Source organism: Aspergillus alliaceus (assembly GCF_009176365.1).
Source record: "Aspergillus alliaceus strain CBS 536.65 unplaced genomic scaffold BDW43scaffold_30, whole genome shotgun sequence".
Classification (NCBI taxonomy): domain Eukaryota; kingdom Fungi; phylum Ascomycota; class Eurotiomycetes; order Eurotiales; family Aspergillaceae; genus Aspergillus; species Aspergillus alliaceus.
This window is the reverse complement of record NW_022474713.1, coordinates 281537-304146: the sequence shown is the minus strand read 5'-3', so window position 1 is coordinate 304146 and position 22610 is coordinate 281537. Positions and strand designations below refer to the sequence as shown.

The 22610-nt window shown below is 46.8% G+C and overlaps 9 protein-coding genes across 9 annotated transcripts; 5 read left to right on the top strand and 4 right to left on the bottom strand.

The window, feature by feature from the left end:
• Positions 1-341: 341 nt before the first annotated feature.
• Positions 342-1191, top strand: skpA (SCF ubiquitin ligase subunit skpA; the record flags this gene model as incomplete). The annotated part of the gene is made up of 5 exons (XM_032047373.1): positions 342-396; positions 511-596; positions 672-839; positions 903-1098; positions 1157-1191. The coding sequence occupies 5 exons, from the start codon at positions 342-344 to the stop codon at positions 1189-1191; spliced, it is 540 nt and encodes a 179-aa protein (XP_031898967.1).
• Positions 1192-2134: 943 nt separating this feature from the next.
• BDW43DRAFT_301261 (60S ribosomal protein eL39) lies at positions 2135-2623 on the bottom strand (the record flags this gene model as incomplete). Its single annotated transcript, XM_032045015.1, has 3 exons — positions 2135-2183; positions 2384-2484; positions 2618-2623. 3 exons carry the CDS (start codon positions 2621-2623, stop codon positions 2135-2137), a joined length of 156 nt encoding a protein of 51 aa, XP_031898966.1.
• A 2458-nt stretch (positions 2624-5081) lies between these two features.
• Positions 5082-9977, top strand: mdr1 (ABC multidrug transporter Mdr1). Its single transcript, XM_032038129.1, has 3 exons — positions 5082-5549; positions 5603-8916; positions 9028-9977. Exons 1-3 carry the CDS (start codon positions 5193-5195, stop codon positions 9383-9385), a joined length of 4029 nt encoding a protein of 1342 aa, XP_031898965.1. The 5' UTR covers positions 5082-5192; the 3' UTR covers positions 9386-9977.
• BDW43DRAFT_126447 (SWI5/SAE3 family protein) lies at positions 9768-10503 on the bottom strand. The gene is made up of 4 exons (XM_032038130.1): positions 10371-10503; positions 10215-10293; positions 10037-10122; positions 9768-9975 (listed from the first exon to the last, which is right to left on the bottom strand). Exons 2-4 carry the CDS (start codon positions 10254-10256, stop codon positions 9816-9818), a joined length of 288 nt encoding a protein of 95 aa, XP_031898964.1. The 5' UTR covers positions 10257-10293; positions 10371-10503; the 3' UTR covers positions 9768-9815.
• A 22-nt stretch (positions 10504-10525) lies between these two features.
• On the top strand, positions 10526-12727 carry BDW43DRAFT_280551 (Ytp1 family protein). Its single transcript, XM_032042418.1, has 5 exons — positions 10526-10712; positions 10761-10838; positions 10914-11756; positions 11814-11943; positions 12006-12727. Exons 1-5 carry the CDS (start codon positions 10590-10592, stop codon positions 12323-12325), a joined length of 1494 nt encoding a protein of 497 aa, XP_031898963.1. The 5' UTR covers positions 10526-10589; the 3' UTR covers positions 12326-12727.
• A 126-nt stretch (positions 12728-12853) lies between these two features.
• Positions 12854-14230, bottom strand: BDW43DRAFT_301258 (E1 ubiquitin-activating protein AOS1; the record flags this gene model as incomplete). Its single annotated transcript, XM_032045014.1, has 4 exons — positions 12854-13765; positions 13823-13994; positions 14059-14116; positions 14191-14230. 4 exons carry the CDS (start codon positions 14228-14230, stop codon positions 12854-12856), a joined length of 1182 nt encoding a protein of 393 aa, XP_031898962.1.
• A 580-nt stretch (positions 14231-14810) lies between these two features.
• BDW43DRAFT_280545 (uncharacterized protein) lies at positions 14811-15853 on the top strand (the record flags this gene model as incomplete). The annotated part of the gene is made up of 4 exons (XM_032042417.1): positions 14811-14829; positions 14896-14898; positions 15023-15449; positions 15510-15853. The coding sequence occupies exons 2-4, from the start codon at positions 14896-14898 to the stop codon at positions 15851-15853; spliced, it is 774 nt and encodes a 257-aa protein (XP_031898961.1). The 5' UTR covers positions 14811-14829.
• BDW43DRAFT_126305 (uncharacterized protein) lies at positions 15459-16745 on the top strand. Its single transcript, XM_032038127.1, has one exon. The coding sequence runs from the start codon at positions 15895-15897 to the stop codon at positions 16621-16623; it is 729 nt and encodes a 242-aa protein (XP_031898960.1). The 5' UTR covers positions 15459-15894; the 3' UTR covers positions 16624-16745.
• An 836-nt stretch (positions 16746-17581) lies between these two features.
• BDW43DRAFT_126353 (RFX family transcription factor) lies at positions 17582-21269 on the bottom strand. The gene is made up of 3 exons (XM_032038128.1): positions 20003-21269; positions 19625-19942; positions 17582-19564 (listed from the first exon to the last, which is right to left on the bottom strand). The coding sequence occupies exons 1-3, from the start codon at positions 20635-20637 to the stop codon at positions 17965-17967; spliced, it is 2553 nt and encodes an 850-aa protein (XP_031898959.1). The 5' UTR covers positions 20638-21269; the 3' UTR covers positions 17582-17964.
• Between the last annotated feature and the right edge of the window lie 1341 nt (positions 21270-22610).

Here is a 22610-nt window from a genome sequence, read left to right as displayed (position 1 = left end):
CATTGATTCTTGCCTGTTTCTTCCTTTCTCTTTCTGAACCGCGACCTTCCTTGGAGTTTGCTTGCCATTTGTTTTATTCCTACTTCATTGTTTCGAGGCCTTTAAATCAAAGCTTGCAACTCAGTGCTCTCGCAACACATGTTTCTTTCCATCAGAACCTCTTATCTCACAGTCACCAGTGTTGGTAAGTCTTCTCCTCTCCGCCTCAGTACGACCCCTCATGATATGCCTTTGATTACCTTTGATTCTTAGGTTCTTATGAAAATTAGCTTACTTGTTTCACGAAGGAAGCAATTAATCCAGGAGTTGACAGTTGACTCAAGACTTCAAGGATCTCAAAGATGTCTTCCCCCACACTTATTTTCACAAGCTCCGATGGCGTTGACATCACTGTCGGTAGGTGCACTCATTACAACTTATGTTTCTTTCAGAGAGAGATATATACACCTACACCCTCCCTTTACCCCCCGAACAACACTTTCGGTTCTAACCTACTGTCCCGCTACTTAGACCGTGATGTCGCGGAACGCTCGCTGCTCATCAAGAACATGCTCGAGGACTTGGGTGAAACTGGAGAGCCCATTCCCATCCCTAACGTGAGTCATCAAGGATAGCCCCCAGACGATTCTACCATTTACCGCGGACGACAATACCTGACATCCCTGGTATAGGTCAACGAAGCCGTCCTGAAGAAGGTTATTGAGTGGTGCACCCATCACAAAAACGACCCTCCTAGCACTGGTGATGATGACGACTCCCGCCGTAAGACTACAGATATCGACGAGTGGGACCAGAAATTCATGCAGGTAGACCAGGAGATGCTTTTCGAGATTATACTGGTACGTATCATTTGACCGTATGGTGTCACACTGAATGTATCGAAGCTAAATCGAAAGCTCCAGGCCGCCAATTACCTTGATATCAAGGGACTGCTCGATGTTGGCTGCAAGACCGTTGCGAATATGATCAAGGGCAAGTCTCCCGAGGAGATTCGAAAGACTTTCAATATCCAGAACGATTTCACACCCGAGGAAGAAGATCAGATTCGTCGCGAGAATGAGTGGGCTGAGGAGTATGTTCATGAAGATTCCCTATTCAGTATACACGCCGTCTATGTCCCGTTACCCTTGGAATGCTAACTGCCCTTCTACTATAGTCGCTAAGTACGTCACTGATGTCAGCGTTGCTTGAGTTGGAATACTGTCCTAAAAACTATAAAGTGTTCCCGAAACCTATTCGCTCTCCACCGATTCTTAGCTTGAGTTTTATCTGGTCCAATGGTCTTTGCTACTTGACGGCGTTAGGAATTTTATATCATAATTGCTCTTCTTAGCAGCTACCTGGTGCTGCCTTTTTCGAGTGCCGAGAATAGATGTAGGCTGCTTGACAGAAACCACCTACTGACAGTGAACTGAAGCTGGGACTATGCTGTAGCAAAAGATCACATTAAGCGTTCAACTTGACTAGTAGGTGCTAACAATGAAAGTGGACTATTTTCTCCATTAGAAGGGTAGCGATTGAAATGGCAACTCTAGTACCTGGTATAGCACTACTGTCGGTACTCGAGCACGCCTGCCAGAACAAAACACCCTATTACACTACGAAAGGTTACAGGGATCGCGGGGCTTTCTGGGTCATCGGCTAATGAGGCGCTCTCCAGACTTAAATGCGCTCCCACCGGCTCGCAAGTGGGGAGATCCCCAAATAGGATTGGGCAAAAACAGGAAAACGAACAATCTTCGCATCTAGTCTTCCTTTTAGTTTCTCATGCTTTGAAAAGCGACATGTGATATCCCTGAAAGATCTTCGTTCACTGCTCATTATCCATCATAATTTTTGATATTGCTTCAAGCTCGTGTACATAATTTGCAGGAGCGCTTCTATCACAGAACCCGTCACCGCCTCATATTTGACCAATGTCCGTACATCACCCTGAAAAGCTTGAGAACTCTCAAAATGAGCATATTTGCCTTTTTTTTTTTTCCGGAGACAGATCAAAGTTGGCGAGAGAAAAAGATGGAAGCGGGGCGGATCCAGGATGCAGATTAATCGTCGCGAGCCACGTTTTCGGTATCACAGATGAACGAAACAATCGGGAATAGACATCTCGGTCGGGAGGCAAAAGATTCCAAGTTTAGATACCGAGACGGGTCTTGCGCCAGTGCCTCCGCTTAGCGTTGTATCTGGAAGTTCGGTTGTCAGCACTCCATTTATCCTTTCGAAGAGTCGAAATCAAGATAGAATCAACGTGAATATCGCCCTCCATCCCTTAATCTGATAGAGAGCGACATAGTATCGACAGCATAGTGTGGGCATATCCAAGAAATTCATGGTTCGAAGCCATTTGTTTCGACCGATCGAGGGCCTAGAGAGATGAATTTACCTGATGGTGTTACCAGTCCTGAGACGAATCCACTGGGGGATAGGACGGTTCTGTCTCTGAGCTTTGGCAAGCTTCTGCTTGGTGCGGAAACTCTTGTGGCTCTAATCGAAGACGAGCGTTAGCAGCGGTCATTTAAAAAAGCCCCTCATCCATTTAGGCAAAGGGAGGTGGAAAGATTGATCAACAATAGATCACCCAAGCATAGGCCCTGGGTTTAGCATAGGGGGTGCTAACCGGCATCTTGAAGGCTTGTCGCGACGGCGAGCTGAGTGTATGGACAGGCGTAAGTGTTGTCGACCGTCTTCAAGGGCCTTTGGTAGTAGTGGTTTTTTTGTGCGGGCAGGGCTTAGCGTTTCGCTTCGGGGAAATCATGTGATTTATGCCTGAGGCATAAAATCCGGTAAGCACTCACTAGTGAATAAATGGATGCTCTTCTCACTGACAGCTGTTCAGTGCCTTGATCTATGAAGTATATCCTAGCTATCACTACAAATCCATACCCTGACCTATTACGCTGCGTGGCATTCGGTTATACCAACATGGTAGTCTGCACTCATATTTAAGATCTGTAAGTTACTATTACTGCTGTAAGTGGGGAATAACACATAACACATCTGTCTAATACATCGTGCAGAGAATTGTTTCCTCTCTTATCTTTCATCTTATTTGTAGATAGATGCTTCTGGGGAGATCCCGCTGGCTTGCATCTAGAACTCTCCATGATTGGTCAGATACACCTCAATTCCCTTTTTGTTTCTCGACACCTTTGCTTCAAGAAGGAACAGTACTACTTAGATATGTGTAGTATTTAAGGTTGTACTATTATAGAAATGGTCTACGTACACTTATCAAATATTTCTTTGTTAAATATAGGGTTATTTAGCTGTCTAGATAGGAGTACTATGTACATACGATAGGCCAACAGATTGCAGACAATCGCCACATTTATTGGGTAATATTGTTGTAGCGTTGTCAGACATATGGTCTCAATAATCACAACTGTGATTGCAGAAATGGGTACTAGTTAAGTACATAGCCCATACCTGATACTAACAGTATGTAATATTGCCTACTTGTACTAGAACTGTACGTAATAGTGAAGTCAATTGGAAGTTCAATCAACCTGCTTTGGTTGGGTTTCTTAATATGTTCCATTGGTTACTCACCGCTATGGTCAGAGTCTGTCAGATTTATCATTATATAAACCAATGAAAATCCAGGTGTGGAAGGGCTCAAATCGCCGCTTATCGATTAGCTGTTGTCGGGAATTGAAGACCCCGAATGTCCGACTATCATCACAAAATTATTACTAGCATTCAGTAATATTATTTTCTGGCACTCCAAAGAAAAAGCGGGAACACTCGTAGAACAATAGACTTGAGCACGCACAAATCGAGGAACTTCTCCCTCTGGCCCAGGAGCGAAGGTACAGTAGGTAGCCTAGAGACCGGAAAGACACTCGATCATGGATGTATTGGCCGAAGTAGATGATTGGCTTGTTCGTACAGTGTCCCCCAAAATAGCCTAGCAGTCTATGAGAGAGGCTCCAAAGGAGCGATATTAGTTTAGGTACTCGGGTAAAGTCCAATAATTCCGATGCTACGCTGGCATAATCGAAGCTTGACTACTCCGTATTGGCCCCGAACTTAGGCACCCATAACAATGTAATCTATTAAGGACAGCATCTGGATCCATTGACTGCGGGTCTCGTGTTCAATACTCCCGATTCGTGTTTTAGGTTCTCGTTCTCGGTTCTAGATAGTAGGGTACTTGGTACATTGATAGAAATTTCATCTCGTTGAGTCATACCTACAGACATGAAGATGAATTGAACCACACCTTCGCCTCCCTCACCAAAATTCATTTTGCCTAACACGTAATTACTGACCTGTAAATACAATGAATTGCAGGTAAATGTGGTCCGCGGGCCCATGGAATCCGCGACACCGAGAAGACATGCTGTACCCAAACATTCTCAAATCTACTATGAAGCTTGTATGCTGTGACAAAATCCTCCAAAATAATCAAAGTAACAGGGAAAGGGGATGTTGTTCTGTTGGCTTTTGTGCTCCTGCGTGATACTTTATGCTTTTGATACAATGCCGTCTGTACGGCAAGAGTAGGGTTAAAGTGATGTGGTAGTTGATGGACCTTTAGGCTGCCTTGAGTTAATGTATTGCTTCTTATGGTGGTTATCTCAGATATCACTATTTTGATCTAGATCTTGAATTTTTTTTCTACGTTTTCCTTTTTCACCCATTCACTCTTCAGACCTTCACGCAAGTTGCCAATGGTGCCTCCTGACTTGGTTAATGTAGGTTTGCATAAAAAATGCTCGGGATGTCGGGACTCCGACGAGAGATCAAGATTAAATAACACCAAAGAGGTATGTGTACCAGTCTGACGCTGACGGGCAACCAAATAGGTCGAGATCTTTCAAATAACCCCCTTTCCTCCCTTCGACATTCCATTGATCCGTCTTCTCCCTTTGGTTCTTCTTTTCTTCGCCAAACGTCTAACCCCTGGAAAGAAAGAAATTATCTTCTTCTCTCCCTGTCTGTAACTTTTTTTTGGGGGGGATACTAATTCACACCCCTCCCTTTTTCCTTGTCCAGGCGCATATGGTATCGCGTGTCCAGCATTCCGACTGGTTTTACTTAGTACATCTGCGATCCTTTTTTGATTGTCCGTTCGTCGAGCAGACCATCACAGGCATCAGGCGAACTAGTCTAAGCTATTCTTTTCCCAAGTCATCTATCTTCATGGAGTAGGAGTGTACAAGATTCGCGCTTCTTTCTCCCCAACTAAAATGACTTCTTCGATAGAGAAAGCTGGGGGCTCTTCTCCGGCTACTGCTATCGAAAGTGAGAAATCTATCGACAAATCTACTGCTTCCGACTCAACTATAGCTCCGACAACGGGCAAGAAACAGGGATCCCGCCCACCATCCCCCCATAAGAGTGACAAAGATGGGGACAACAGTGATGCTCTTTATTCTCATCTACCAGAACATGAGAAACAGATTTTGAAGAAACAGCTTGACGCGGATGAAGTGAAAGTGTCGTTCTTCGCTCTTTTCCGCTATGCATCGAGGATGGACATACTTGTCATCCTTGTAAGCGCGATCTGTGCCATTGCGGCGGGTGCAGCGTTGCCATTATTCACAGTACGTTCTCGATGGCCTCTTGAAACTGAATCTATGTAATGACGACTCGTTAGATACTTTTCGGTTCCTTAGCTTCAGCTATGTCCAACAGAGTGGCAGATCTCATCTCATACGATGAATTCTATCATCAACTGACGAAGAATGTTTTGTATTTCGTATATCTCGGTATTGGTGAATTCGTCACGGTATACATCAGCACTGTTGGGTTCATCTATACCGGTGAGCACATCAGCCAGAAAATTCGCGAGCATTATCTCGAGTCCATCCTACGTCAAAATATGGCCTATTTTGATAAGTTAGGTGCCGGTGAGGTGACCACGCGCATTACCGCTGACACGAACCTTATTCAAGACGGTATCTCGGAGAAAGTTGGACTTACACTTACAGCCATTTCTACATTTGTCACCGCGTTTATTGTCGCATATGTGAAATATTGGAAATTAGCACTAATTTGCAGCTCGACTATTGTCGCCCTCGTTTTAGTAATGGGGGGAGGTTCTCGCTTCATCGTCAAATACAGCAAGAAATCCTTGGACAGCTATGGTGCTGGGGGGACCGTCGCGGAGGAGGTTATTAGCTCGATTCGGAATGCTACTGCATTTGGCACTCAGGACAAGCTTGCCAAGCAATACGAGGCTCATCTGGCCGAAGCAGAGAAGTGGGGAGTCAAAAACCAACTTATTCTTGGCTTCATGGTCGGTGGAATGTTTGGTATCATGTTCTCCAATTATGGTCTCGGCTTTTGGATGGGCTCTCGATTCCTTGTCAATGGAGAGGTTGATGTTGGTCAGGTCCTTACTGTATTGATGGCAATTTTGATTGGCTCATTCAGCCTGGGAAACGTCAGTCCGAATGCTCAAGCATTTACCAATGCTGTGGCCGCGGCTGCTAAGATCTATACCACCATTGATCGCTCTTCACCATTGGACCCATATTCGGATGATGGAGAGAAGCCTGACCACATCGAAGGAAACATTGAGTTCCGTAACGTCAAACACATCTATCCCTCCAGACCTGAAGTAACGATCATGGATGGTGTCTCCTTATCGATGCCAGCCGGCAAAACCACAGCCTTGGTCGGCCCTTCCGGTTCTGGAAAGAGTACTGTTGTTGGGCTGGTTGAGCGTTTCTACTTTCCTGTTGGTGGCCAAGTGTTGCTAGATGGCTATGATCTTCAGGACCTCAACCTTCGTTGGCTGCGTCGGCAAATCTCGCTAGTCAGCCAGGAACCCATTCTTTTTGGCACGACCATCTACAAGAATATTCAGTATGGGCTGATTGGTACAAAGTTTGAGAACGAATCCGACGACAAGATCCGTGAACTGATTGAGAATGCGGCAAGGATGGCCAACGCGCATGACTTCATCAATGCTTTGCCTGAAAGGTACGAGACTAACGTTGGCCAGCGCGGATTCCTGCTCTCTGGCGGACAAAAGCAGCGAATTGCCATTGCCCGCGCCATTGTCAGTGACCCAAAGATTCTTTTGCTTGATGAAGCTACTTCTGCACTAGACACGAAATCAGAAGGGGTTGTCCAAGCTGCTCTTGATAAAGCCGCACAAGGTCGAACCACTATTGTTATTGCCCATCGTCTATCTACTATCAAAGATGCCCATAACATCGTTGTCTTGGTTGACGGCAAGATTGTAGAACAGGGAACACACGATGAACTAGTCGATCGCAGGGGTACTTACAATAACCTTGTAGAGGCTCAGCGCATCAAGGAAGAAAATGACGCGGAAGCTCTGGACGCTGATGCCGAGGATGAAGATGTGTTCTCCAAGGAACAAATATCTCGTATCAAGACTGCAGACAGCGGCTCGGCTTCGGCCTTGGATATCGAATATGAAAAGGTTTACTCGGGCATCGGACGTTCTGCCACGCACAAGTCAGTATCAAGCGCTATTCTCTCCAAGAAGAGCCCGGAGAAAGCTAAAAAGTACTCACTCTGGTCTCTGGTCAAATTTATCGCTTCATTCAACCGTCCTGAGCTGAACTACATGTTGATTGGCTTGGTCTTCTCCATTCTTTCAGGAGGTGGTCAACCCACCCAGGCGGTCCTTTACGCCAAAGCGATCAGTTCACTCTCTTTAGGTGTAGCAGGCCCAAGCATGTATGGCAAACTTCGACATGATGCAAACTTCTGGTCTCTGATGTTTTTCGTTGTTGGAATTGCTCAGTTCATCAATCTCTCTATTCATGGCGCCGCATTTGCTGTTAGTTCGGAAAGACTGATCCGTCGCGCGCGAAGCAAGGCATTTAGAACGATCCTTCGTCAAGACATCACTTTCTTTGACAGAGAGGAAAACAGCACTGGTGCCCTGACGTCTTTCTTGTCTACCGAAACGAAACATTTGTCGGGAGTCAGTGGCGTGACTCTGGGGACAATTTTGATGACTAGCACGACTCTTGGCGCTGCCATTGTGATCTCCCTAGCAATCGGGTGGAAATTAGCTTTGGTTTGTATTTCCGTTGTCCCAGTCCTTCTGGCGTGTGGATTCTACCGTTTCTACATGCTTGCTCAGTTCCAGCAGCGTTCCAAACTTGCTTACGAAGGGTCTGCGAGTTACGCTTGTGAGGCAACCTCGGCTATCCGCACTGTGGCCTCTCTCACCCGCGAACAAGATGTGTGGACAGTATATCACTCCCAGCTGGAAGCACAAGGGAAGAAGAGCCTAGTTTCCGTTCTGTGGTCTTCGATATTATATGCTAGCTCACAGGCCTTGGTTTTCTTCTGCGTTGCTCTCGGTTTTTGGTATGGAGGCACGCTCCTAGGCAAACACGAGTATTCAGTTTTCCGCTTCTTCGTCTGCTTCTCTGAGATTCTCTTCGGTGCACAGTCTGCGGGAACCGTCTTCTCCTTTTCCCCGGACATGGGTAAGGCGAAGAATGCCGCAGCCGAATTTAAGAAACTGTTTGATAGGAAGCCGGCCATTGATACGTGGTCAGAAGATGGCGAGAAGCTGGAGTCAGTAGACGGTACAATTGAATTCCGCGACGTGCATTTCAGATACCCGACTCGTCCCGAGCAGCCTGTTCTCCGGGGTTTGAATTTGACAGTAAAGCCCGGACAATATATTGCCCTTGTGGGACCCAGTGGATGCGGAAAGAGTACTACTATTGCATTGCTTGAGCGCTTCTATGATGCACTGTCCGGATCTATACTTGTGGATGGCAAGGATATCACCCAACTCAATGTTAACTCATACCGAAGCTTCTTATCCTTGGTCAGTCAGGAACCGACCTTGTATCAAGGGACTATCAAAGAGAATATCTTGCTTGGCGTCGAGCAAGACGAGACCCCAGAGGAGGCAGTCGTTAAGGCGTGCAAAGATGCCAACATCTATGATTTCATTATGTCTCTTCCGTAAGTGCCTATTTCACACTTGCAAACACAATAACTGTCTTTTGCCTCTCTTCCTTCATTTCTCTGCTTTTCTCGCTGCTTTACATTACTTTACTAATAGTGAATGCACAGGGACGGATTCAACACCGTGGTCGGCAATAAAGGAGGCATGTTATCTGGTGGGCAAAAGCAACGAGTCGCTATTGCGCGCGCCCTTCTTCGTGACCCTAAGATCCTCCTTCTAGATGAAGCCACTTCTGCACTTGATTCCGAATCTGAAAAGGTTGTACAGGCGGCGCTGGATGCCGCTGCCCGAGGTCGAACTACAATTGCCGTTGCCCACCGGCTGAGCACGATCCAAAAGGCCGACGTTATCTATGTTTTTGACCAGGGCAAGATCGTTGAAAGCGGAACACACCAGGAACTGGTTCGCACGAAAGGCCGTTACTATGAATTGGTCAACCTACAGAGTTTGGGCAAGGACCACTAATCATAATGTTTTCATATATGCTATCCAAAATACCCTTCTGTCATCTCCATCTTACCCCTATATACCAACTACACCAGACAACGGTATCATTATGTTCTTTTGACTATGCTCTGCTTGAAGTTTATCTATATTCCCCTTTATCTTCTCTCCTCTCATACCTGCCATATATATCATGCATAGGCCTTGTGGCGAGCACATGTTGGTTTCTCGCTCTGATTAGCTTGAAAGTCCCCCGACAGTTATCATCGTTCCAGACATATATGAATTTGAAACACTTAATCAGGAAAGGGAAAACGAAGAAGAAATATCCATGGGCATATTACGATATCACATAGGTTGAAACAAATATTAGTTTGTTCAGCGCATAAAGACTTGCTAGCCTTTGAGTAGTCAACGATCCTCAAAAATGCTAGACTCGGATTCATAGTAGTTAATCTCGATCACCGACCCCATATGTTCTCTGCACATCTATCTGGCGCACTCCGCGGGCATCAGCAATAAGAGCCATCAGGCCTCGTCCGATATCTTTTATTTCATTGTACTCGTGAAGAAGACAAATATGTCGCTGGACCGTTGCAGACGGATCGTCCCTGGATTAGAACGTATTATTGTTATGCATTGAACTATAGTTTGTATGACGAAAATACGTACTTTAACATGGTCTTTGTCTCGGACAATTGAGCTCCCATGCGTGCCACTTCGGCCTCCAAATCTACCATCGAGGCGCGGAGAGCGGTCTGTTGGGGCTTGTCAATCTCAGAGATATTCAGTAGGAGAGGACTCAGGTCCTGTATGTACAATACTAGTACAAGTGTAGAACATCACATACCAAGCGCTTTTCCCTTAGCAGCTGGTTTCCAGTAGGGTTCATGCTTAGAGGAGAACATAAGATGAATGGTTTTTTTTGTCTGCATGTCTGTTAGTAAGTACATTACTTTATATATCCCATAAAAAAAGAAAAAGTAAAAAAGAGGTACATACGTACATACATACTGTACTACTGGGTGCTGTAGTGAGCTGGGCTATCGGTGGGGTTGCCTAAGTAAGCTGGTCTGGCCTCCGCCAATCCGGAAGGGTCGATTTGGGTTTCCGTGCTAAAGGCTTATCCTTGGTCAGACCTCCATTTTATCTATCTGCCTAAGTGGCCTCTCTCTTTATTTTTCCGCTTACAACTTTTCACTGTCATCTACACCATTGTGTGAAGATGATGCCGAGTAAACCGGATCCGCGAGGGGTTCTCGGTGTACTTCTCCTGGTCTCACGCGCTCTGGCCCACGGCGGCCATGAAAACGTCCCCGAAGGTTCCGCTATCTCGGGAGATCCCATTGTACGCATCTCAGACGATTTCGTCGGATCCGGCTGACGGAGGAGATAGGATTCAACATTATGGGTGCACATGATTTTGATGGGTTTGGCCTTTGGCATCATCTTCCCGCTGGGAATGGTTCTAGGAGTATGCCTTACTTGCTATTCCAGTCAGATCCAATCTATCTTCTATCTTCTGACCTCGCCTGCGCATGCTTCTTAGGTTATACGCTCACGGTGGCACGTCCCTTTACAAATAGTCGGAACAATCATCGCAGTTGTAGCCTATTTCCTGGGTCATGCTCATAAGGGCCGTCAATTTTCAAAAAATGTCCACGCCTCGTTCGCAAACGTCTTAATGCTCATGATGTTAGTGCAGGTTGTTATTGGCTTCTACCTCAAACTGCACCTTTCCAAAGGAATTCATGGGCGCATTCGCCGGTTTATTGTCATGGCGCACGGTATTGTTGGTAAGGCGATGCCAGTTGTTAGTTGGGCTCAGATGCTGTTCGGCGGCATAACCTCGCTGGGTTTCTGTCGGGATGATCATCTGGGACAGTGTTTAGCTCACTTTATCATGGGCAGCGCTTTCATCGCCTATGGAATTATGCTTACTATCCTACTCCTTGTCGGCCAGTTTTGGCTACGCCGCAGCGGCCGAAGCCAGGAGTTCTTCGACTCGTTAATTATTGCCGCTTGGGGATGTGTCAATACTTTTACGGAACATCGATGGGGAAGTGAATGGGGCCATAATGACCTGCAGCACACCACTATGGGAATTGTCTGGTGGTGTGCTGGCCTTTTGGGCATGTGGTTAAGTCGCAAACGCAATGGTCGACCCAGACGGAATTTGGTCCCAGCTACTGTCATTCTTCTGACTGGCTATGCCATGTCCGCACATCCACAGTTCTTGGAAATCAGTACAATGATTCACACTATCTTTGGTTATACACTGATGGCGGCCGGTGTGACTAGGATTATTGAGATCTCCTTTGTCTTAAAGGATCGAAGCACGTTGAGCTTGGATGGCTCGGACCCCAATAGTTTTCAGTACCTACCACCATTCGTAAGTAGCCTGGCTTTGTCGGAGGGAGTTTCTACCCTGAGGACTAACAACATTTAGCTCTTGTATGCTTCGGGCATCCTTTTCATGGGTGCCACAGAAGAGCAAATGCAACTTTTGCACGACGCAGGAATCACACACGTATCGTACATTTTGATCTTGTATAGCATCGCCTTCATTCTCTTTCTTTGTATGTTCAAGACTTCTCTGGCATCATTTACTTTCCTCGAAACCCCCTAACATAAATTCTAGTCGTCAATATTCTCCTCCACATATATGCCGTACACGCATGGCCTGAGTCTGCGAAGGCATCCCCCGCTCGCTCTTCTAGTGAGGAAGAAGCAGCTCAAGACAGATCTCGTGCAAACGGAGGCTTCATCAATAACCACGCTCGATCAAATTCCGAATCGCAGCACATACATGACGCGGAGGCCTACGAGCTAGAGGGCCTTATTTCTGATGAGGAAGACGACGGCAAAGCAGATGGCGATGATCAGCTCATGGGTCCTAAAAGGGCCACAGATGAGGAAAGTTCTCCTTTAGTTGGAAAAGAGACTAGAAGGGGCTCGTAGCACAATCTTCAATTTTTCTTTCTATTCCTTTCCCTTGACATCCTACTTTTATTGCGGTCTAAGAGACTGGCGCATATAATAACATCTTCAAAGTCTTGAGCGGCAAAAGTCTCTCCAAAAAGTCTCCTAGTCTGTTCCATCTACGGGAGTCAAATCTCTCTTTTCAATTTTCTTCCTTTTTTTCGAGCATTTCCTGATGGGCATCGGTTGAAAATACAGCTTGCGTTTGCAAGTTTTGTCTATCTTCGAAGCTTTGAACTTTCCTTTTTTGACTTATTTCGGCCTAGATCTTTAACACCAACAGGTACCTTATGTGTATCGACACTATCTGCTACATTGTTGCCATGTTTAATTAAGAGAGGCATGTCGTATAAACAAGGAAATAACACAAGTTTACCCGGTCTATCGTACAGTTCGTAATTATGCTCTTAATGTGGATTGATCCTGCACAAGATCGCTTAGAATACAAGGTAGTCATCTCTCCCGAAGTCTCTAATTCTTCTCTTCCCCCGCCTCCCCACCTTCTACTCAGGCATTTGCTCCTGAGGGATGAATGATTGGTTGTTGCATGGTAAGATCGCCGTTTAAAGGAACCAGATTCGCAGGAGGAACAGCGGACATGACATTCTCAACTTCCGGAGGGAAAAATGGATGTAAGGGGTAGATAGGAGCGAGAGACTTCTCGCCGTCAAAGAGCAAGAGGTTCTGGATAGGCTGCTCTCTAGAGCTCAACACATTGATCACGTCCTGGGCTAGTTTACCGCCCACAACGGCGGCAACGGGACTCAATTCGCTTCCCAGATTTTGTAGAAAGGTACGCAAAAACTCGGAATCAAGGGTGCTGATGTCAAGTTTCAATTCTTGGTGCCTATCACGGGCGAATTTTGTGAAGAGCTCCAGGTCTTCGCGGGAGAATGTTGGTATCTCACCCCCCGACAGTTTCTGGAATTCCCACAGCGCTCGGAGACAAGTCAGGAGTGGTGTGACCTGTCGCCGTTTCCGAGGGAGACGAGTAAAGTCCTCCGGAAGTGGCGATGTGTTTGCCAAAATCAGAGGAGAATACGTCTCTCGCTTGGTTACCATTTCGATAAGTTTCTCGTTCTCCTTCTTCGTTGTGATATTGACTATGCTCCGCGTCGGGGTTTCTTGGTTCGCTGAAGGGACGTTTGACTTGGAGCGCTCGATAACGAAATCGTGTGAAATCAGATCAGTGAATACAAACCCGTAGAACCCGTGCAACCCAGCTGCGTAGAATGGTCGGTTTGCGATACGGCATGCCGCATTGATGGTGGTGTACGTGGCGAAGTCCAATTCTGTCGCAATAACGATATCGAATTGGGCAAAGAAGTCAGGTTGCTTCATGTGGATGTCGTCTGTATCGATACGAAGCTGAACTCTTGGGTTCATGGCATGGATCGAGGGCGCTGCCGCTTGCGCACGCTTGATTTACCGTTAGCATGTCCTCTCTAGCCGAGGCTGCGACGAAGTGTAACCTACATTCTGCCCTATATGCTCTTCCGTGATGAAAAATTGGGCACCCAGATCTTCCTCCTTCACTATCTCATGGTCAACAATTGTCAATGTGCCGATACCAGCCAGAACGAGGTTCTTGGCAACTTCATTTGCCAACGCCTTTAAGGTGATTAGAAGTATATTAGCCGATCGTAACCTAAGTGGAGCGTAAGAATCCTGCCAGGCGTAAAGGTGCATACCATAGAAGGTTGAGAGCTTACCTTTCCTGAGCCTTCACACCCCAAAGACGGATCTGGCGATCATACAAGGCGATCTCGTCTGTTACATTGAGACTCATGTCAGTTCCAATCTATATGGCACACTCCAAGGATGGTGCATAGGTTAAATTTTACCTGCACTAATAGACTGAGCTGTATTGTCCTGCGACTCCATGATGTCGGATGGAAAGTAGGTCTGAGCGGGGCCACGGTGCGTCTCAACTTTCATATAGTAGCAATTAAAATGAGGTTGTCTTGAGTGCAGTCACGGATATGATGGCGAGGGGCTCTCTGGAGTAATGAAAGACTTAGGAATGGGGTTGGGGTGTTAAAGGCGCACTGGTAAGGGATGGGTGCTGCCCACCGGTGATTAGGGTGTGGGGGAGGGACTAAGAGCTTAAGGTGCAGTTAATGAGCGAAGGCGAAAGCAACTGGGAACGCAACTTGGCTTTCTCGGGATTCTGGGGTGAGGAAATCTAGGTAGACTCCCTATTATCCAAAGTAGGGAAAGAAGTATGAGAGTGAATTGATTCTAGGTGGATGTACTGCATTTATTTAGAAATGAATCACGTGTGACGCTACGTCCGATAACCCGCACTTATCACTGGAAACTTGGCCATCATCTTCATCATCATCTTCACGGACCATTTCAGACCCTGCTTTTTCCTTGTCTGTGGTCGCTTCAGGCTTTTTGCCTGTGATCCTTGTGAGTGAAATATCCCTCTTGCTGTGTTCTCGTCAGTTGGTTCATCTTCAAACATCCCCCTCGCCCCGGTATAGTTCTATTCCCCTCCCACCTTTGAACCGTCGAACTAACCGTGGATCGTCTTTACATACAGAATGGTACGTTAGAGGCCGAGCTGTTATTATCTTTCCCCCTCTTCAACCCGAAATTTCTTTTGTGCGAGGAGGGTTCCGTCTACCTCATATCCAGTATATATTAACCCTCTTAACCATATCTCACTAGTCGGGGAATTACGATCATCCTCCTGCCTCGCTTCGTGTACCTCTTGGAAGCCGCGCCGGTGATCGACCTCACCCACTTCTCTCAAATAATTTGCAGCACTTACGGAACCTCCTAAACTCGGAACCTAACCGTAACGCCTCCGCCCGTGCTCTAGAAACCCTGAACCAAGAGATAGACGAGTATCGCTCCGGCCGGGTGCGGGACTGGTCAAGCTTCAATCATACTAGAGCGGTGGTTGATAGAGGGATACACCAACATACTCCACAACCAGGCTCGCATAGATTACAGGCTGTTAACGTTGCTGTTGCTGACCCCGACTCTGGTACCCCGGATTCTCCTAGATTTCCTAGTGGGCACTCTAGTCGTCGTGCCCCCAGTGGAGGTGGTAGGGCAAATCGCGAAGGAAGAAATCGAGCCTCTATTTCCAGTCGGTTCAGATACGAGCCCGCATTCCATCTTGAAAGGTCTATTAATATGCCTCAGGAAGTGGATGAAGAGCGATGGAGGGCGAAACGCAGAAAACTTGAATCAGATGACAACAGAGAGGGCTTGCAGAGTTTCCGGTACGGTCAATATGGTCAGGTTGTGTCTGGAGTTCTCAAGATGGAACTGGCTAGCTGTGACGGAGGAACTTATGAAACTGATGGCGAAAGTTCATGGCCGGAGAACGTCCTCCGCGACGACTCTTCTGTATACTGTACAAAATCAGAACGGTGTAATCTGATCCTAAAGCATCGTGGAGGGACACCGTTCTGCTTGAAGAGAATTGTGGTTAAGGCTCCAAAGTCTGGCTACGGTGCTCCGTATGTTACATCTGAGCAGCATGGCTAGTTGCCCTTTGTTAATCACTATTCACCAGGATACAAGAAGGGATGGTTTTCGTCTCCATGACCTCCGACGAACTTCTGGCCCGTACCGCCCAGTACCAAATCCAGTATGCAACTTCTCGACGAACTCGGCGGAATCGCCGGCCTGGAATGCAACCTTCCCAGGAATACTTGAATGCGTACCGGCACCCTCTACAGTCTCTTACTGGCCGAGACTCTCACTCGGACTCAGATACTGATATCAATGACCCCACAGGGCTCAATGCAGGCACCATGCCCGACCCGATGTCAGGTTTTCGAGTTACAACGGAGTATGATGAGCGTTCTGAAAACGGTGGCCACAGTAGCCAGGAGCATGGCAACGACGTACCCTCGTTTACAGATGTTGAGAGACTACAGATGGATCAGATGGACGACGATTTTCTCTGCTCGGACAGCGACGAGAGCGAGAGTGACGATGTCACATCCGAATTGAGTACGTACAATCGTCGACGCCGTGAGCTACTGAGACGTGTGACGTCCACGCGTCGCCGATACGTCATAGAACGGAATAGTCAGCCAAGACGGCGCCCAGTTCCCAGTATTATTCAACCTATGGAACAGTCTGCACTCACGGGTCCACAGGCTGGATCTGATACTCAGAGCTCTAGCCCAGAGTTGCTCAAACCACACGCTCGTTTCTTCATTGAACAGACCAAGAGCATGGTTAGCATTAAATTCGATCCCCCCCCGTATGGCACCTACTCTTTCCAACGCGGTCGGGCTTCTAGCTAACCAGTGTCCATAGTTCTGGGCGATACATTCTAATCAAGCTATGGAGTCCCCAGAACGGAGGCAACATTGATTTACAGAGCATCATAGCTCATGGCTACGCTGGGCCGAGGTTTTTCCCTGCTGGGGGTTTCAGGTAAATTTTCTTCCGGGCTTGTGGCTGAGTCCAAGTCTATCAAAGTGCTTTGTGTGCTGGTATGAATCTTGAATGGTAAAGTGTTATGATTATGAGAGATGTCCTCGATCTAACTTTTCTCGTCATGCTTATACATCATGTGCGAGTATATTCCTGACCAGCCATCAAGATATGTTCAAATTATTCATACTTGTAATAATATCACGCAGCACGTCCTATGGCATATCACTTCAACGAATCGTGTTTTGCATAGCTTGCGCCATCCCAAATGATATGGATCAATGTGTGTCTCAGCACCAGTTATTTTTTTTTCTAAGTCCCTCCTGTGAGCAGCTACAGTAATCATGCTTAGCCACTGGAGTTATTGATATCTATGAAATAATAAAAATTAGCAATTTAAAACGCTATTTATCACTCGAGGACAAAATCATCAACACCGCTTCGGGAAATAGAATTAAATGGGCACCCGAACCTGAAGAACGACGACAAGACGAAAAGGAGGCCCTTTGCTCTAAGATGGCCAGGTGAAAAGGAATCATAAGAGTAACGCTAGTCAGCCGAAGAGAGTAACGGGCAACTAAAGCTTCTTCAGAAAGGCAGGCGGTACCAATGTAGAGCGGCGATGAGTTAAATACAGGGCGCGATGTCCCACACCCAACTATTTTCAAGAGTCAACGTTGACAACATATTCTCTCAGGCCGAAAGGGAGCAGGGATTGTCAAGGATACTAAATAACAAGTGAGATACAATATGCCTGAAAGAAGGATAATAGCCCAAGGTAATTAAAAGGCGTTAATAAAAAGGAGACGTGATAAAGTGAATCATGAAGAGGGAAATTGTGGATCATCTGCAAACAGGTTGACCAAAACTTATGTACAACAGGTCAGTCTCCGACAGGGAGAAAAACATCAAAAAACAATAAGCGACTCAGAGCGGGATCAACCACGCTATTAAATGTGTATGATTATCAACTGAAAGAAATCCGCAGTGCGGTAGGCTGATGTATCTCGATCGATGCTCGTTTCTCGTCTCTCGTGCGAAGATCGTCTAACGCCGAAACTTCCTTGTACATGAACGTAAATAATCACCAACCAAAAAAAATACTCCTGAAAAGAGGATCCAACTCCACCGATAAACAAATGAAAACCTGGTTGTTCTTGTTTTTCCAAACAGCAAAGGTGAAATATCAAGTGGATATGTATAGTCAATTATATGACGACAACATCACCTTCAGCATCTGCTGGATCAGAGGCCATCATATCGCCATATTTTCCCACAGTCATTAGCATCGAATCATCATCAAGGTCAATCGCGCTGTCATCATTGTTTGAGGCGTGGAAACCGGCAATATTCTCGGAAATCTCCGTGGGTTTTTCATCATTAGATTGCGATTCTGCTTCCACCTGTGGACGGTCCAGAGAAGCCCGGGCCGAAGGAACACTCTCGACCGGGCCAGAGGAATGGTCTATCCCAGGCTGTGATTCAGTAATGGGCTGTGTGTCGGAAGCCATAAATGATCTATTCTTAACAGGGTCTGGATAGACGGGCTGTTTCATGAGAAGGTCATTTGGTCCTTGCTGACCTGGCCTCGAGCTGGCGCTCTGTAACGTGCTCGGGGTATGGCGCATAAAACCCCCCTTTTCGGCCTGCCAGAGCATCATCTCATGAAAAAAAACCTTCGTCATCCACCAAGCACTAAAGCTCTGAGCACCTCCTAGCGTTAATCGGCGAAGGATGCAATCCCACAGCGCATCAACCTTCTCTATAATGCATTGCGTACGATGATTTGGGAACGCTAATGGTAAATTGAGAATAAAAGACATCCACTTATCCGGAAAGTTATATTCGTCACCGGTAGACGACTGCACAGGATACCTGCGTGCCTGACTGTTTTCTTCCGAGTCAGGTTTTGTGTAGAACGAATGGGCAGCGGCAGGGTTCATATCAGTGATGGGAGTGAGCAGGGCTCGAACATCATGCTTTAGAATTTGTTCGGTGGCCCCTTCCGCACAGCTTGGGATATTCGCTTTAGAAATCATCTCATTTGGATCTACCAACGTCTTGAAGTCAAACCACATTTGGTTTCGGTTGTCAGGATGGCACAGCCAGGCTGCGGCGGCATTGGCAGACTGATTCACATCGAGCATGTGTCTAAGCAGATTGCAGAATATATGAGCCGGTATTAACCTGGCTAATGAAACATGTATAGGTTGGGCTTTGAATGTATCCGCAATATGAGCGGTAAGCCTTTGCGAGATCGAGCTAAAGGTGTCTAGGACGAGCTTCGGGACAACCTGAGTTGTGAGTGGTGCTACAAATGCAATCATTTTCTGGTACATAAGCCAATCACATTCCTTAATCCACGGTGCGAGGTTAGGGTGTGTCAGTAGCTTCTGCACGGGCACAGTCAGGGTTCCATGGAAGGCAGAGAAGTAATGTCGTAGGTTCCGCTCTTTGCAGTATCGGAAGCTGTCGATGACAGAAATACAATGGGTCCGATAGAGGGCGGCCAGGGCAGCAGCAACCTTCGAATCCGTGTGGGCAGGAAGATAGTCCTTAATGTCAGGAAGCTGGAGCACATCGTTATCAATGGATGGGTCTTCGGTGGATTGCAGTTGGAGCATCTGGTGAATCATCTTTCCAGAGTGGCTAGCTACGTTTTCGAGGGTAATGGTGGAGTGGTCACCAGACCGAGGCGAAGCCTGACAGCCGCAATCTGAGCTCGGAAGACTTCCTGAGGATCTGGGAGTGAATGAAGTGGTAGGGGAAGGGAACACTGCAGTGTCCGCAGGAGGTTGTGGTGCGATACTAACATTAGTTTGCGTCAGTTTCGAACACGTTAACCAGCGCCTTCTGTCATCAACTCACCTCTTCTGCATCGCTTCGCCGACTTTATGTTCAGGGATCGCTACTGAACTGGTTACATTGGCCGGTGCTTGAGGGTTCAGCGGGGGCGGCTTTTGCTGTTTCTCCTCGATGACTGTTAAGTCGACATAGTGATATTTCGACTCACCACGGACGCCGAGCCGTCTAGTCTGCACATTAGGAAATATTATCCGCACAAGCTTCCCAAAAGAAGCAGGGTTTAAAACGGAAACACGTTCGGTTCCACACTTCTCTGCGTAACAGCAGTAGACACGATCGCGCCGAACAGAACCGCTGCTTTTTCTGCAGTTTTCTTTCAACCTAGTAGAGCGTGAGAAATATGTCGCAACAGACACATCTACGGGACATTCGGATGCTCACCATATCATAGCAAAGACTTGCTTGACCTTTTCGGCCTTACCGCCGGCGCCTTCATGTTTGAGGACCTCCGCTGCCATCTGCTTCAGAGAAAACCCTTCGTATTGCCGGAGCAGTTTCCGCAGTTCATTGTCGTTAGCAAGAGAAGAGCTTGAGCCTTTCTTCTTCTTCGCGCCAGCCTCAGAGTTCTCGTTCTCCTCTAGGACATGTTCTGGTACGTGGTTCTCGATTCCGCTATCATACATCGCTTGGTACTGCGGCATCGGCACGGATGGCAACCCGGGGAGTCCTGAAGGTATAGAATGATGGGAAAGATGGTGACCATGTATTGCATGACTTGGGAAGTCTTCGGCCCTTGGCAGGACAGGGTGATGAGCATCATGGAGAGTCGGGTCTAGCGAGGAACCGTTCACGGGATGCGAAAGTTGTTGACCAAACCGCATGATGATCTCCTCCGGATTGCCTCCAAAGACACTGTGGCCGCTACCAGGTTGAGCAGGGAGAAATTGCGGGAATCCATCAGTGATATGCTGGTCCTGAGTCTGTTGGGTGGTATTTGAATGGATACTGGCGGTAGACCCTCTAGACCTTGGGCGACGACCATTTCTTGATACTACTGTTTCCGAGCGCGATCGCATGAGATCTGCTGTCCCAGGACGACTATGTGGCGCTACTATTTGTGTTGCTTGAGATGCAGCACTTGAGGCCTGCGAGGCGGCACGGCCTGTTACGGTGCAAGTTAGCCAACACCAGAGGATGATTACATGCTAGGTATAAAGAGAGAAACGGGAAAGCTCAATGGCAGGAAGTGAAGGTCTTGCAGGGAGTGGACGTAAGTTCTTACCCATCTCATGAGGCATCTTTTTTCGGGTTTGCTCCAGCACACCAAGATGTTTGGTTCCGTTGCTGTTGGGTGGGAGACGGTTGGTAACCACGGGCAATAGCGTCTGTTTTGATCCCTTCCAGCCACCGTCAACCACACGTTTTCACACCGCTAGGGAACTCGCAAAAATGCAACCCAACCAAAGTGAAATCGGAAGATCGGAATTTCTAGGGCATCAATAAGGTCGTCCAACAGCAGACTCACTGTGGAAAGCTCATAGCAGCCGCGTTTCCAGGTCGAAGAATCGTGAGCTGGGCTGGAAGGAGAATAAACAGAGATCGGCGTTCCTCAAGCAACGACGCTTTTGCTTGTTTGCGGTACTGATCACGTGAGTGATTATATAAGTGGCATTCCTCAGTCCTTTGCTATTGTAATTGGTATTTCCGGTAAGAAACCAAAACACCACATCATTTCATCTACAGAGTTATGCACCTGACTCTCTCCTCTCTCTTCTCTCTCTTTTCCCTCTTTTCCCTCTTTCTTTTCTCTCCTTTCCCTCTTTACTGTATATATACCTGAGGAGCTATGGTATGGTCTGGGAACATGGAGTCTCTACCCTTTCTTCGAGCTTCCACCCCTTGCACATCCATAATATGCAATGGATTAATTCGATGCTAAAAGCAAGGGCACTCCTCAGTGGATTAAGCGGAATCCAGTCAAGGATACTTCAAGCAAGCATTGAAAGGATGACCGTAAAGGATTTGTTTATATATGTATACTCGTGCAAATTTCCGCATTTTGTCCGCTCGTTCAGTGATATTGGACTTCTACTACTTCGGAGGAATTCATCCACATAGAGCGCGCGTGTATTTCTGCTATTATTATTCTTAGGTTGCCAGGGGTGGATTTATGTGAGAGAAAACTACTTTAGAAAAAGGAAATTTGAGTTTTCCTGCTGTGATAGTATTAACTTAGGAATGTTTCGCCTGTAGCCTTTCTATAAATCATGTTTGTCCTCATCACCATCTGGATTCCTTTAGGTGCAACTTTTTGAACCTTTCAATCTTATGCCTCGCTCATGCCGCCATGAAGTTGCAAATCGACTTTCAATCCATAATAGAATGACCATGACCACTACAACTCCCTCGAGCAAAAGGAGAGTATAAACGAGAGTCAGCGCATCCAGTATGGGCTGCATTGCTCCTACACACCAGCGGCTCCCACCAAGCATCTCATCGGTTTATTCACTGCCGTTACGCTATTTATGGTACACATTCCCGTCGCACAGAGAAGCAGACAATGAGAAGCCCAACAAGTATTACGCATCCGTGAGACTTCAGTTGGAGAATTTAAACATGATTTCAAGTTGACTCGTGTGTCAGGTGGATATCCCCGTTGCTTACATTATTTGTGCTGGGCTAATCTATGGGTAAGGTCTCTCTTCAGTCATACGACATCAACGTTAAATTCAAGTTGCCTCGTACTCCGTGAGGTAACCAAGTTCAATCCCGATATACGCCCAAATCCTAGTTAGTAGGAATTGATCAGTAAACCCGATCTCAACATTTCAAGTAACAGAATGTGGGCCTTACCGTTGCCTAGAAACGTCAATCCAACTTCTAGGGAGGTCAACTGATAGACATCTTGGCAGAGGTCCGTAATACTAGCATTACTTCTACATATTGATTGAAACATACCTATCAATTGATATTGTAGCCACACTACCGGCAGCCTATGGGGTGTGAGGTGCCATGAGCTCGCCGTAGTTTGCGGACACAGGAAGGAAAT

Bases quoted from the DNA above. Each gene is read 5' to 3' on its own strand.
- mdr1 (XM_032038129.1), top strand. From the start codon at position 5,193: ATGACTTCTTCGATAGAGAAAGCTGGGGGCTCTTCTCCGGCTACTGCT. The intron at 5,550-5,602 runs GTACGTTCTCGA...ACGACTCGTTAG, and splicing joins CAGCGTTGCCATTATTCACA to ATACTTTTCGGTTCCTTAGC. The intron at 8,917-9,027 runs GTAAGTGCCTAT...GTGAATGCACAG, and splicing joins GATTTCATTATGTCTCTTCC to GGACGGATTCAACACCGTGG.
- BDW43DRAFT_126305 (XM_032038127.1), top strand. From the start codon at position 15,895: ATGGTTTTCGTCTCCATGACCTCCGACGAACTTCTGGCCCGTACCGCC.
- BDW43DRAFT_126447 (XM_032038130.1), bottom strand. From the start codon at position 10,256: ATGAACCCTACTGGAAACCAGCTGCTAAGGGAAAAGCGCTTG. The intron at 10,123-10,214 runs GTATGTGATGTT...AAGCCCCAACAG, and splicing joins TGCTAAGGGAAAAGCGCTTG to ACCGCTCTCCGCGCCTCGAT. The intron at 9,976-10,036 runs GTACGTATTTTC...GTTCTAATCCAG, and splicing joins GAGACAAAGACCATGTTAAA to GGACGATCCGTCTGCAACGG.
- BDW43DRAFT_280551 (XM_032042418.1), top strand. From the start codon at position 10,590: ATGATGCCGAGTAAACCGGATCCGCGAGGGGTTCTCGGTGTACTTCTC. The intron at 10,713-10,760 runs GTACGCATCTCA...CGGAGGAGATAG, and splicing joins CTATCTCGGGAGATCCCATT to GATTCAACATTATGGGTGCA. The intron at 11,757-11,813 runs GTAAGTAGCCTG...AACAACATTTAG, and splicing joins TTCAGTACCTACCACCATTC to CTCTTGTATGCTTCGGGCAT.
- BDW43DRAFT_126353 (XM_032038128.1), bottom strand. From the start codon at position 20,637: ATGCGATCGCGCTCGGAAACAGTAGTATCAAGAAATGGTCGTCGCCCA. The intron at 19,943-20,002 runs GTGAGCATCCGA...ACGCTCTACTAG, and splicing joins CAAGTCTTTGCTATGATATG to GTTGAAAGAAAACTGCAGAA. The intron at 19,565-19,624 runs GTGAGTTGATGA...AACTAATGTTAG, and splicing joins GGCGAAGCGATGCAGAAGAG to TATCGCACCACAACCTCCTG.